Source organism: Bicyclus anynana, chromosome 5 (assembly GCF_947172395.1).
Source record: "Bicyclus anynana chromosome 5, ilBicAnyn1.1, whole genome shotgun sequence".
NCBI classification, from domain to species: Eukaryota; Metazoa; Arthropoda; class Insecta; order Lepidoptera; family Nymphalidae; genus Bicyclus; species Bicyclus anynana.
Window position 1 is genome coordinate 17,167,849 of NC_069087.1, and position 13,204 is coordinate 17,181,052.

The 13,204-nt window shown below is 37.8% G+C and overlaps 1 protein-coding gene across 3 annotated transcripts in view; it reads left to right on the forward strand.

The window, feature by feature from the left end:
- The window catches only part of LOC112051193 (protein outspread), a 340,261-nt gene that overhangs the window by 245,943 nt on the left and 81,114 nt on the right, over positions 1-13,204 (forward strand). For all 3 annotated transcript variants that reach the window (XM_052881731.1, XM_052881730.1, XM_052881732.1), the window contains exon 3: positions 9,290-9,355. In XM_052881731.1, coding sequence (XP_052737691.1) covers positions 9,290-9,355 — 66 coding nt within the window. The remainder of the gene's footprint in view (positions 1-9,289; positions 9,356-13,204) is intronic.

Genomic DNA, 13,204 nt, shown 5'->3' on the forward strand with positions numbered 1-13,204 from the left:
CTTACGTCACATCAATCATTGTCACCGCCGGTAACGGGCCCATCGGAATTAATTAACACGATTGTTAACATTGCAGACGCGTCGGCGACACGTTGGTAACACGTTATGTCGTGTAGAGCGCCCTTTTGTACGTCATTTGTACAGACAGCGTGAATAATCGGAACACCATGTATCGGGTACTTAATGTAAATTAGACTCTAATAAATCCATTCTTAATATTGTAAAGTTGAAGAGTTTATTTGTTTGGTTGGACACGCTAATCTCAGGAATTACTACTTGGAATTTAAATATTATTTCAGTGTATAATAAGTATTCACTGAGGAAACTTATAAGCCATTCCATTCGAAAGAAAATGTAGATGGTTATTGTATTGCTAAAAATCGTTTAGTATTTTCAAAACATAGAACGAAATTTCAATAATCTTAACTATGTGATAACGAGAGACAAAAGTGGATGATTGGAAGGAGACCAACAAAAGTGATTCAAAGGAGAGGGTGACTGGAAATGTTGGAAGAGGAAGTTCATGGTCAAGTTCAGGACATTCTCAATAAAGGCCAGTTTCTTGAGAATGCGAGAGTATTCCCTAAACCGACGAATTTGTCTGAAAGGAGTGACTGGAAGGAGAACAGATGAGGCATAGGAGATATGCAAGAATCGCAGCCACTTGCTAGAAGGACGTGGTCTCTGTTACCCTTATCTAATATCTATACCTACTAATATTATAAAGAGTTAAGATTATGGTACTGTATGGGGTAATCACTGGATTTGCTGCACCGATTTTAATCTTACGGGAACAGGAACTACGCGGGTAATAAGTGATTATGTAAAAACGAATTGACGGACAAACATTGTATTATACCTCGACCTTGACTCCGGCTGACGAAAGCACGGCAATGTGTTGTAGGAATGCAATTTAAAGCAATATAAACAAATAAACACAAATTCCAAATAATTAACGTAATTAACCAAAATTTTAAAATGCAATGCAACGATACTTGAACAAGCAGAAATAAGTACTTCTCTGTGTACGAGTCAAATATTATCACCATTTTTTACGTGAGGAAATGATGGATACTCCTCGACACGGGAAAGCAAGAAGGTTATGTCGGATTTCAACCGACTAAAACCCCACGGTTTTCTGACTCCTCATTCTGAGAGGACGACAGTAACTCAACAGTCAGCCGAATATAGGCTGTTAATGATGAAGAAGGTAGGCCTGGCTCTATAACATGGATGGCCATGTTGTTTCATCGCTCACACAGTAAGACAATGCTAATGAAAGCCATAATCCGCTAACAGAGTTATCTCACAGTGCTAAACGCCGTCGTAACCGCACCGCCCTAGGTTCACATGCGCCAGCTAACTCGCGAATACCTGCAGGAATCGGCTAATTACAGCCTAGCCTAGTTACTGAGTGACGGCTAGGCTGTCGTGCTTCAGAACTACCTTGTAATTTGTATTTAAATGATAATTACACAGAGCGCCACCTGTACGGAAGGTGGGAAACGAAAAAAAATTAAAAGATTCCCGTGTATTGTGTATATTGCTATCTTTTTCTAGATATATTGTTTTGGTAATTGTTTGATTCTTTTTGTTTGTATTTTTCTTTAGATTGTATAGGCTTGGCTGCAATATATAGTGGAACCTATAGTGGAACACGCTTGCCTTCATTCATGATTTGATGATACCCATGTTATAGGTGAAAGGGAAATTGGAAGGTCTTACGTGCCAGCACTGAAAAGAATGGATTTACTTTTTCCATAGATTAATAAAAACGAAAACCCATAAGTAGAAAACCTATACAAGTAAAACTTGGTTATTCTACGCAATCTTTTGACGACCTCCGTGGCGCAGTGGTATGCGCGGTGGATTTACAAGACTGAGGTCTGGGTTCGATCCCCGACTCGACCGATTGAGGTTTTTTTAATTGGTATGCCTGGTGGGAAGCTTCGGCAGTGGCTTGTTACCACCCAACCGACAAAGACGTAGCCAAGCAATTTAGCGTTCCTTTACGATGTCGTGTAGAAACCGAAAGGGGTGTGCATTGTCATCCTCCTCCTAACAAGTTAGTTCGCTTCCATCTTAGATTGCATCATCACTTACTATCATCATCCTTTTCTTATAGGATATGCAGCATAAACCCACCATGCTTTTTTAACATCGGTTGGCGGGCTTAGGGTGATAGATAACATTTGATTATTTAATATTGGAAACGAGTTTTGGCAAACCGGCCTCGCCATAACAATAATTGATTTCGATGCGAGTTCTTTATCATTAACGATTGTTATGTCATCTGCGTGCGTGCAATCGGTTTCGATTTGCTCTTTGTGTGAAGGCAAACAAAACAAATGATCAATCGGAATCGATTTCTAAAAGGATTTCGATATCAGATTTCGGGTATATCGACACCTATCGGCGTAAGGACATTCCGGGATCGCGTAGTGCATAGTGATATCACTATTTTATTAATCATCATTGTCAACTCATACTTGGTTCACTGTTAAGCACGAGTCTCCTCTCAGAATAAGAAGGGGTTAGGATTTAGTCCACCACGCTGGTCAAATGCGGATTGGCAGACTTCACACACTTAAAGAATTGAGATAATTCTCAGGTTTCACCGTTTGAGACACGTGACATTTAAAGAGAGAGATATTGAGAAATTTCAAATTAGTTCAGTGCCTTTCTATTTTGAAATTTTTTTAAGGGACTCACTTTTTTTACTACAATCATGCCTAGTGGAAAGCAATGATGAGATCTAGGTTGGAGCGCGCTTGCCTAGAAAATGTCTATTCACACTTGCCTTGAAGGAAATCATAAATGTTAGGAAACACAGAAGCCGACATGGCATTCCACATCTTCGCTGTTCGAATTAAAAACGTCGATTCGTAACGTTTTGTGTGTTTTGTACCTCATTTGAATGAATGCTGAAAATTCATGCAATGTTTGACGCCGGGTAAACCTGACGCTGATGTGTATGCGTATATCTTTATACAAAAACAAACAAAACAAATGATCAATCAGCACATAATCGATGTCTAAAAGGATTTCGATTGTTTATAGAGGTACATATTCGAATATTTAATTTACCACACCTTGAAATGGTTAGTTAAAAGAACGGTGTACAGAGGTCGGGACCTTGGGGTACCTCGAGAACAGGTTACGCCTTCGTTCCTAATTAGATAACAATCACATATCGGTGTTATATGTGAGTTATTTCACTGATTACAAAGCGATCTGAATTATGTAAACAGGTTTGTCCTTAAATCAGCCTTATTTACTCTAGGGCAGTCTAACGACATGCTTTCCAATGTCACTCGCGTTCGCACCTGCTCTGATAACGCAGCGGGACACTCGAGGTACTGGTGTATACACTATGTTATAGTCTAGAACTCTAGACACAGTTACATTTAATACAAAACAGTACTAACACTGTCCTTCTTAAAGATTCATATTAACATTTCTTTTTTAAATATTTGTTACCCCATAACTACGTCATTTATTAACCAATTTTAAAAACCAGTTAAACAAGTTCACCTTTCAATAAAATGTTCATTGAGCGCGTAATCGCAACAATTTTTTTATATAATCAATATTATAAAATAAATGTATAATATATGTAGGTATATAAGCGTAATCTGGGATTTCAAGACGCTAAGTTCCTCCCCTAGTCGTAAGGACTATGTAAGGAGTGAACACGACACCAGTCCAACGGGCAGACATCGAACCCAAGACTCTCAGTGTATTTCCATAAAATATTATAAGTCTTTTTCATTCAACTTGTATAAACTTTCAAATCGCCTAAAATGCTCGCCTCCGGGAATCAAACTCTATACCCTGTAAAGGTGACATTAAAGCTTAACGGCAAAGCGGTCGGACTCATCACCGAGGGGAGGGCTTCTATCCCCGTTGGACTATTGTCGTACGCACTCCTAATACAGTCTTTCCCGACTAGTTGGAGGGGGACGAGAATATTGCTCATATATAAAAGATATGGCAAATATTTTTTTTAAATATACAAGTAAACTAAATAGCCAGGACAACTAACACTAGTCGGGGAAAGTCGGCCATCGCATGGGACTCTTGCACCGGCCTCACGCTCTAATAAGATTGCCTTCATCGCGCCTAGACGAGGTGACGACACCCAGCGAAGGAATTACTAGTCATAAGACTTACTTGTATCTAAATCTTTAATTTTAATTTTCTTTTCAGTGTTATTTTGTTGTAAGAATAGCTTAGATCCGCCATGATAGCCGAGTGGATCTTAGCCTCCGATTCCGGAGAGCGTAGGATCGAATCCAGTCTGGGCATGCATGCACCTCCAACTTTTCAGTTATGTGCAGTTTGAGAAATTAAATATCAAGTGTTTCAAACGGTGAAGAAAAAACATCGTGAGAAAACCTGCATACCAGAGATTTTTTTTAATTCTCTACACGTGTGAAGTTTGCCAATGCGTTAGGGCCAGCATGGTGGTATTGCTATAATTTTCGTAAGCTCGTTTTTTCTTTAGCCCTCTCCAGCTCCTAGACGGGATGCCCTAATCCAGCACTGGATCACTTGAATAGAATAGAAGAAAGGCTTTACAGCTACTACAGCTTTACCTTTTTATGATTATTTTTATCCCCAATTAAGGAGCTATCCAGCATGCAACACTACTGGTTTATAAAATTTAGGACTAACGGACGCCAAATTTCAGTAAAGTTTTTTTTAAAAATCCCGTGAGATCTATGGATTTTCCATAAATCAAGACTCGAGTTGAGCCGTGAAAGGGTAACAGACAAAAAGATTATTTAGATTTATTTAATGATACTTACTTAAACGTAATGTATCCAAACAGCGTGTTCATTCCGGTGCCGGTGTGCGGAAAAACTCAATCGACTTTATGTCACATTGATAAGTTATATTAAGAATAGTTAAAAAAAATTGTATATTGATATTTAAAATAAAATAAAATTCCAACCTTTAAATTCCGTCCTAAGGCTTAAATACGGAAGACTAACCCTGCAATGGGTTATTAAAACAGGCTGATTATGATGAAATACACATATTAACGTCTCCTCTACAGTCCACATGTCGATATCGGTACGATAGCGATATCGTCTATCGCTGGGCGGTGCGTCTAATGACGCGCACAATTCCTTGGCCACGTCGGCTATTCCGCCACATCCGCCGGCTCCTTTTGAAAAATACTATTGTCAATTAGCGAGGATGATGCTTTATTATTTTCGGATCTCGTTACTTTAATGAGAGACCATGTAACCAGAGGCTGTGTAAAGATTAAATTAGGTTTGTTTTTGTCATCAAAATAAATTAGGATTCGTTTTTTAACCGACTTCAAAAAAAAGGAGGAGGTTTCTCAATTCGACCGTATATTTTTTTTTTACAGATACGTGTTCTTATGTTTTTTATTCTCTACAAGTTAGCCCTTGACTACAATCTCACCTGATGGTAAGTGATGATGCAATCTAAGATGGAAGCGGGCTAACTTGTTAGGAGGAGGATGAAAATCCACACTCCTTTCGGTTTCTATACGGCAGTGTACCGGAACGCTAAATCGCTTTGCAGTACGTCTTTGTCGGTAGGGTGGTAACTAGCCTCCCACCAGCCAGACCTAGACCAATCAAGAAAACCTCAATCGGCCCAGCCGGGGATCGAACCTAGGACCTCCGTCTTGTAAATCCACCGCGCATATACCACTGCGCCACGGAGGCCGTCAATTTATTTTAGAGGAGTTAATTTTGGAGTTATTTTTCATACATTGCTTAAAACTCTGCTTAATGTTAAGTTACCGACTTAGGTATTAAAAAGTCTCTTAACTTATACTTTTCTTTCCTTGGGATCAACTTCTGACATAGCTTCAGGTATGCTAAAGCTTCCTCCCAAGGACGCTATATCTTACACAACCCATAAAAACACCATGTAATTCTATACATCATGTACTAATTCTAGTTCTAGGAAAATGAACGTTCATAATTGAAGCACCATTGTGTTACTCGTTACTTGTATTGTTCGAAGCAAAAACTGTATGGTCCCACAATCATATCCAAGGAGTATGCAAATATGAGTGAAAGTGCCGTGTAGTTGGGCGTATTAAAATAATTATCTTGCTGTTTTACAAGCAGGCCGCATATCTTTGACGGAGCGTCAGAAAAAAAGTTTATTTTATTATGTAATAAAGCATGCTTGATTTATTACAATTACTAGCTAACGCCCGCGTGAAATTTGGTTTGTCACAAATCCCTCGGGAACCTTGGATTTTCCCGGAAAAAAAGTAGCCTATGTGTTAATCCAGAATAAAATCTATTTCTATTTCAAATTTCAGTCAAATCGGTTCAGTAATTGCGGCCTTAAAGAGTAACGAACATCCAAACATCCATACAAACTTTTGCGTTTATAATATTAGTAGGAGTAGGATGTGTTATTGATAGTACTTAAAATACATATCAAGATTTAAGAACCGGCATATTTCTGTTTATTGCGGCCAAAATTCTTGACGAATTTAACGTCTTTACTAGTCACCCATGGCGAATATTGGAAAATGTCCGGTCTTAAGCCTAATCAATTTGATGGAAAGCTTCCTGTATGACTTTAAGTAATTTATAAATAATTATTAGGTCTCGGATCTTCAAATTGTTGGGGACTCTTTCTTTGCTGAATTTGCTTAAAAGACTGATGACGTTCAAGACACGAACCCTGTTGGGTTTACCGATAACGATAATGGTTAAAAATTATAAATATTGGCGAACAACCTTTAAAATTCATGTCGACATCGAGGAATACCAAGCCTAGAAAAACAAGATAACAAATAAAGAAATTTTTTGTTTTATTATATTATATTGTTGTATGTATGAATTCTATTAACTTTTTCTCAAATTGATTTCATTGATTGAACTCATCCTGTGTTTTGAAAATTAACGTAGGTACTTACAAACTATTCCATCATCCTCATAGAGTTCAGCTCAAAGTGAAAATAGGTCTGCATTGACCCTTTTGGGACAATATTGCACTACTTTTACTTTGTATAGTAGGTACGCATTTTTTAAAAAACTTGGTATGTGTTATAGACCATGTCACTACTCACTCGCTCAGCGGGTAACGGACCGAACTATGCTTGGAGTTTCTCTGCGTGAGCGAATCGAAATGAGGTGATCCGCAGAAGAACCAAAGTCACTGACATAGCTCAGCGAGTCGCGAAGCAAAGTGGCAATGGGAGGGCACGATGGACGTTGGTGTCCCAAGGTGCTGGAATGGCGACCCTGCACCCGAAAGCGCAGTGTTAGTCGACCCCAGCAGTTAGCAGTGAACATCTATCGACTGTTAATGATGATGTGTATGAGCAAACGAAAAATTTCATTAATTAGCCTCTCCAATTTCGTAACATTAAGATATTTCTTTGCTATCGTTACCAAATACGCAGGGTGCCTTTAATAAACGATTGTTTCCGACCCCGCGCGTATGGCGAGCTGAAACAATGAAGCACGTGCGATCTTTCGTAACCGTGACATAACTAAATATAACCCGTCCGAATTGTAAATTGCGTTCTGTGACCGAAATCGGCCTTATTATTGAGTGCGCTTTTATTTATAGGCATAAACTGCAACTAGGGCATCCTGGTACAGATATTTATGAGAGTAGAAGTATCTTTTGTATACTGTACTGTAGAAACTATGTATCAAAGAACATTGCCTAAGTTCGTACGTTGACTGACAATGCAATGCATGAATGAAGTCTTAGGATCAAACCCCACTCATCTGATTGACTTGTACCTACTCGTACTTATCTTAATTATCCGGCCCACTTCAGGCCCAGAATCACTAAAAACATTTTTCGTAATTTTCCTTTAAAATTTAATTTGTTGTACTTTCCATTTTAATCAAGTCTTAAAATCGGACACCGGACTTGCGCTACACAGATTTGTATTTTTAGTGGGAAAAACGAAAACTTGTGTTATTTACTCCTTAGTTAAAAAAGAAATTCGAATCATGTTCATTATATTATGGCCAAGGCCTTACAAGCTCTACGGTATTGGGTCAGAGATAAATTGGAGAGGCCTTGATTTCAAACCTTGTCAAAAAATAATATCATATGCTCAGAGTGGATTTCGCGAGAGGGTCGGTTTAAGAAGATGTAAGAGCGAGGGCAACACGATGCGTTGCGGCGCCGGAGCGGCACCGCTCAGTTGTCTATGCGTCTTGTCTGTTAGCAGACTCTCCAACGCTACTACGGCGTCGCTGCAACATAAAGACGTTGCGACGCCGCACCGCCGATACAGTGAAATCTTTGCGATGCGGCGCCGCAACGCAAGAGCGGACAAAGTCGCGGGCGCTAGTACTCTAGTCCGATTAGTTTCAGCTCATGGACAATAATGCACCCACCGGTTCTAACTACATTGTAGCCACGCTGAGCTCATTTCCCGCGCCAACAGTTAGTTCGCAGCACAGATTACATTAATGAGCGCCGGACGCATAATGCATGTCAGACATTGCATTGTTTAGTTCACTTGTGTACTAATCCAATGACGGTCTTACGGAACACTGCGGTACTAATTTCTGAGCAAGCTGTGGCGAAATACTATGAGATAGAATAGTCCTGCCGGTTTAACGGTATAAATCTAGGTCCTGTTGGGAGATCGAGTTAAAAAGTAGCCTATTTGTTTCTACGAGTAGGTACAAGTATATTTTGACGGCCTCCGTGGCGCTGTGGTGTGCGCGGTGGATATACAAGACGGAGGTCCTGAGTTCAATCCCCAGCTGGGCCGATTGAGGGTTTCTTAATTGGTCCAGGTCTGTCAGGTTAGGGAGGCTTTGACCGTGGCTAGTTACCACCGACAAAGACATACCGCCAAGCGATTTAACGTTCTGGTACGATGTTGTGTAGAAACCGAAAGGAGTGTGGATTTTCATCCTCCTCCTAACAAGTTAGCCCGCTTCCATCTTAGATTGCATCATCACTTACCATCAGGTAAGATTGTAATCAAGGGCTAACTTGTAAAGAATAAAAAAAAAAACTTTTTTTCTGTGATTAAGTAAACTAAACAATATTTATCCACCCAAACTCAAACAACAATAATATTAATCCAGCGGTTTAAGAAATGGGGAGGGCGAGTAAGCGCAAGCGCCATGATCTTGTCAATTGGGAATAAAATTTGGTAAATCCAAATGTGCACGCTCCATAAATCCAAATGGACAAATACAATTTATAAGTAAAAAAATACATAACTAAGCGTTCGTAGGTATACTACATATTATTATAGTGTGTAACTAAATTATTAAATCGTTGTCTTTTGTTACAGAGATGGCAGCGGAGGTGGTTCGTTTTGTACGACGACGGAGAACTGACGTACTCCCTAGACGAACATGTGAGTAATAATGCATGTTGATATAATATTAATGATTAACTGACGCCGCGCGGTTTCACCCGCGTGGTTCCCGTTCCCGTAGGAATACCTACGGGGATAATATATAACCTAAAGCCTTCCTCGATAAATGGGCTATTTAACACTGAAAGAATTTTACAAATCTGACCATTAGTTCCTGAGATTAGCGCATTAAAAAAAACAAACTCTTCAGCTTTATAATATTAGTATAGATTTTTACTATTGAACAAGACCCTGTGATTGCCAGACCTAACTCATTTTCTAAGAACGGAAAGTTAGTCATCAGCTCGTTTACTTATACTTTTGTATTACGTACGTAAGACTGTGGAGTTAGAATTAGACTTTGTAGCTTTGATAGGTTTCAAGGCAGCAATTTTTTTTAATATCCAAAAGATAGTTTACTTTACTGAACCCATCTTTCCTTTTGCTTTACAATTTGCGTATTGCGATTTTATTTCTATGTAATTTATGATAAAATATTAATACTCGTGATTATTTCATTAAGTTCAACTCTGTTGTCCAAAATTGTGACGCATCTTCAATTCCAAAAGTTCATAAACAGATTTATAAGAAATCTTCACAGAAATCTTGGCGCTATAACTTCATCGATTATTACCTCTTTCTCGGGACTATCTACACATAAAACGGCTTGTCAATACATATTGACCACTTTCCTAGGTCCCAGTTGTAAAAATAGTGATCCGCCGGCCTCGTAAACTTCCTGTAGGCGGCACTAACATCTAGTCCGAGATTGATCCCGTCTGTTACCGGCTAGGGTTGGCGATTACTTTTACTAAAATTCGAAGTAAAATTATCAACATCAATTAATTTTATCATCATTAATGCTCGTTAATAGGTGTCCAATCCCAGACATAGGCCTTCTGTAGGTACTTCCATAAACCGTAGTTCTGAGAAGACACTATTCGAATCCAAAAATGAGTTGTATGTAGGTACTAAACTTCTGCAAATTAACGTCAGGTTTTATCAGCTTCACAAACTAATTGTGTCCCAAGGTTTTACCTACGTAGGTTTAATTCCTGTGAGAATATCGGGATATAATGTAGCCATCATTAACCTATCTAAACTAAATTTCATCCAAGTCAGTCGTTCTAATTTTTCTAAATCCATCCAATTTGTAAAATAAACAATAATATTTTGTATGAAGTCGTGACAGCCCTGTTCAAAGTACAAATTCAAACCAGTCCTGCCCAGTCTAGTGGACGTAGTGCGTAATTGACTTGTTAGTTGAAAACTATCGCTCCCATACCAAGCCGTTCACCCCATGAATATGATACGGCTTTTGCAACTAACTAAGGAAGTACCACTGTTGAATAGTAAACTACTACCCACTGGGTACGTAAGTGCTGAAAATTAATAACTATTATCGTTTTTACAAAATTTTAAACTTAACATATTTTTACAAATCAAACTTTCACAAATAAAACCTTTTATTATAGGTAATGTAACCCAGATGGTGAATTTTAATTTTTTTAACCAAATAATCTAGGTCATATCTCTTTTTTTTTTATTTTTTTCTTTTCTTTAAATTCGTTAGGTAACTTTCTTATCTCTACTCAATCAGTCTAATATGCAAAACTTGACCTGTATCTACGAGTACTAAAACTGGCATTTAAATCCTTATAGTAGTTTCGTAAATATTATCATATTTATGTGAATATTATCATATTTATGTAAATATTATCGTATGTTAATAACATCAACTTACAGACACTTACAACTCCTACTGTTTTATTATAATAACTTGTAAATGTGCCATTTAATTATGTATTATTTACAAATCTTGAATTGACAACCCTAGCGCAAGTCATCAGAGACAAAAACAAACATTGCCAATTTCGAAACTCGACGCAGCAGTGGGCAGGCACTACCGAGTGGCAAACCTATATCAGAATTAAATCAGACATTTTTCTTAGCACATAAATATTCATACGAAGTGCAATTACACGTCTACATGAATTTTAATACGCGCCATATGTGGCGGGAACTGTTTTGCCTCTTATGTGGGTATTACGGCAAGTAATGGATACGCGGTCGGTGTTAGGGTTGTCACTTTTAATCTATTATAATGTTTATTAATTTAATTTGAATTTCTCTTGATTTTTCTAAAATACTGAATCAATTTGGGTCGCTGTAACGGACTATTTTATATAAATCACTGACTTATATTATTGCCATAATTTTATTCTCATATCAAGTCATTTTTAACCAACTTAAAAAAATGAAAAGGTTCTCAATATGAGTATGTTTTTTTTTAAATGTTTACCGCATAACTTCGTCATTTCTCAACCAATTTTAAAAATTCTTTTTTTGTTCGAAAGAGTATACTTCCAGATTGGTCCCATTTAATTTTCGTGAAAATCGGTTCAGTATTCATTTGGTGTTTTTTTTTACTGAACCAATTTATATTAAAATTAAATGGTAGGACACACTAAAAACAGAAAAATAAAATCTTTATAACAAAAAAATTTAACCGACTTCAAATCACAAAAATAAACTAAAAAGCGAAAAATAACATCGTATGTACCTTCTGATCATTTTGAAGGCGGTGTCAACACAGTAATGCATTAACTAAAGCCGATTAAATCATAAACTTTTAGGATTAAAAGACAGTTCTATCCCATGATTCTTTCAGAAACGGCTCTAATTAATCCGTCACTGGCTTTCGCATGCGGATTTTATCTACCAAAAATTAAAAATCTGTTTGATGCGATACGTCCGATACGATGCGGTTCAGTGGACGCCTACCATTATAAAGATAAAACTTAAATATCATAAAAATATATCTGGTGAGTATGAGTTTGAATTTACGCGGACGGCAAAAGTCAAACTTCAAAGCATATTTCATTAGTGCAAATTCCCGCATCCTTTCTCCAGCTAAACGATGCAAATCTCCTTTATTCACACGTTGGAGCTTCGCGCAATGTGTTGCCGAGGACAACTAACCTCGATTCCTTATACGGGCTGTTAACTATATCTGTGAAAATTATTGGTTACCTATAGTCTTATTATTTCTATTCACTTAACAAGAGATGTTTGCGAAGTTATATATAATAATGTGTTTCGTACAAACGTACACTATAATTTGTTATTTACCGCAAATACCTGACAAATAATTGTAAAATATGTTACTGTGCACGCTGATTTTATCAGTAGATTGTGTTGGAAATTATACTATGTAACATATAACTAAGAGCCCTGTGATAGCCCAGTAGATATGACCTCTGCCTCCGATTCCGGAGGGTCTGGGTTTGAACGTCCGGGGCATGCACCTGCATCTTTTCGGTGTGTATTTTAAGAAATTAAATATCACGTGTCCCAAACGCATTGGGCCAGCGTGGTGGACTATTGGCCAAACCCGTCTTATTCTGAGAGTAGACTCGAGCTCAGCAGTGAGCCGAATATGGGTTGATAACGATAAACATATGTACTTAACTATGGTACTTATTTCTGAATCCGATAGGGGATTTTAGATTTTACTTCTAACATAAAGGACGATACATTGGTTGCTGTTGAGTAGTTTTTTTATATTTAGGTAGCAGCACGCCCCTCGGTTTCACCTGCATAGCTCCCGGACCCGTGAGACGGACACGAAATACAACGACACTCACAAATAACGTGGCTTTCTAATGGTACAAGAATTTTCATAATCGGTGAATTTTCATAGATCTTAGATTACCCCCTACAACCTCACTAATCTAATCTCTTTCACGATACTTTAAATCATAAAAAATTACTATTTACCTGTGAAATAAATCTTAATAGTTATAAAAGCGAAAGGTCACATAACTATAATACGTATCTTTGAAAAGA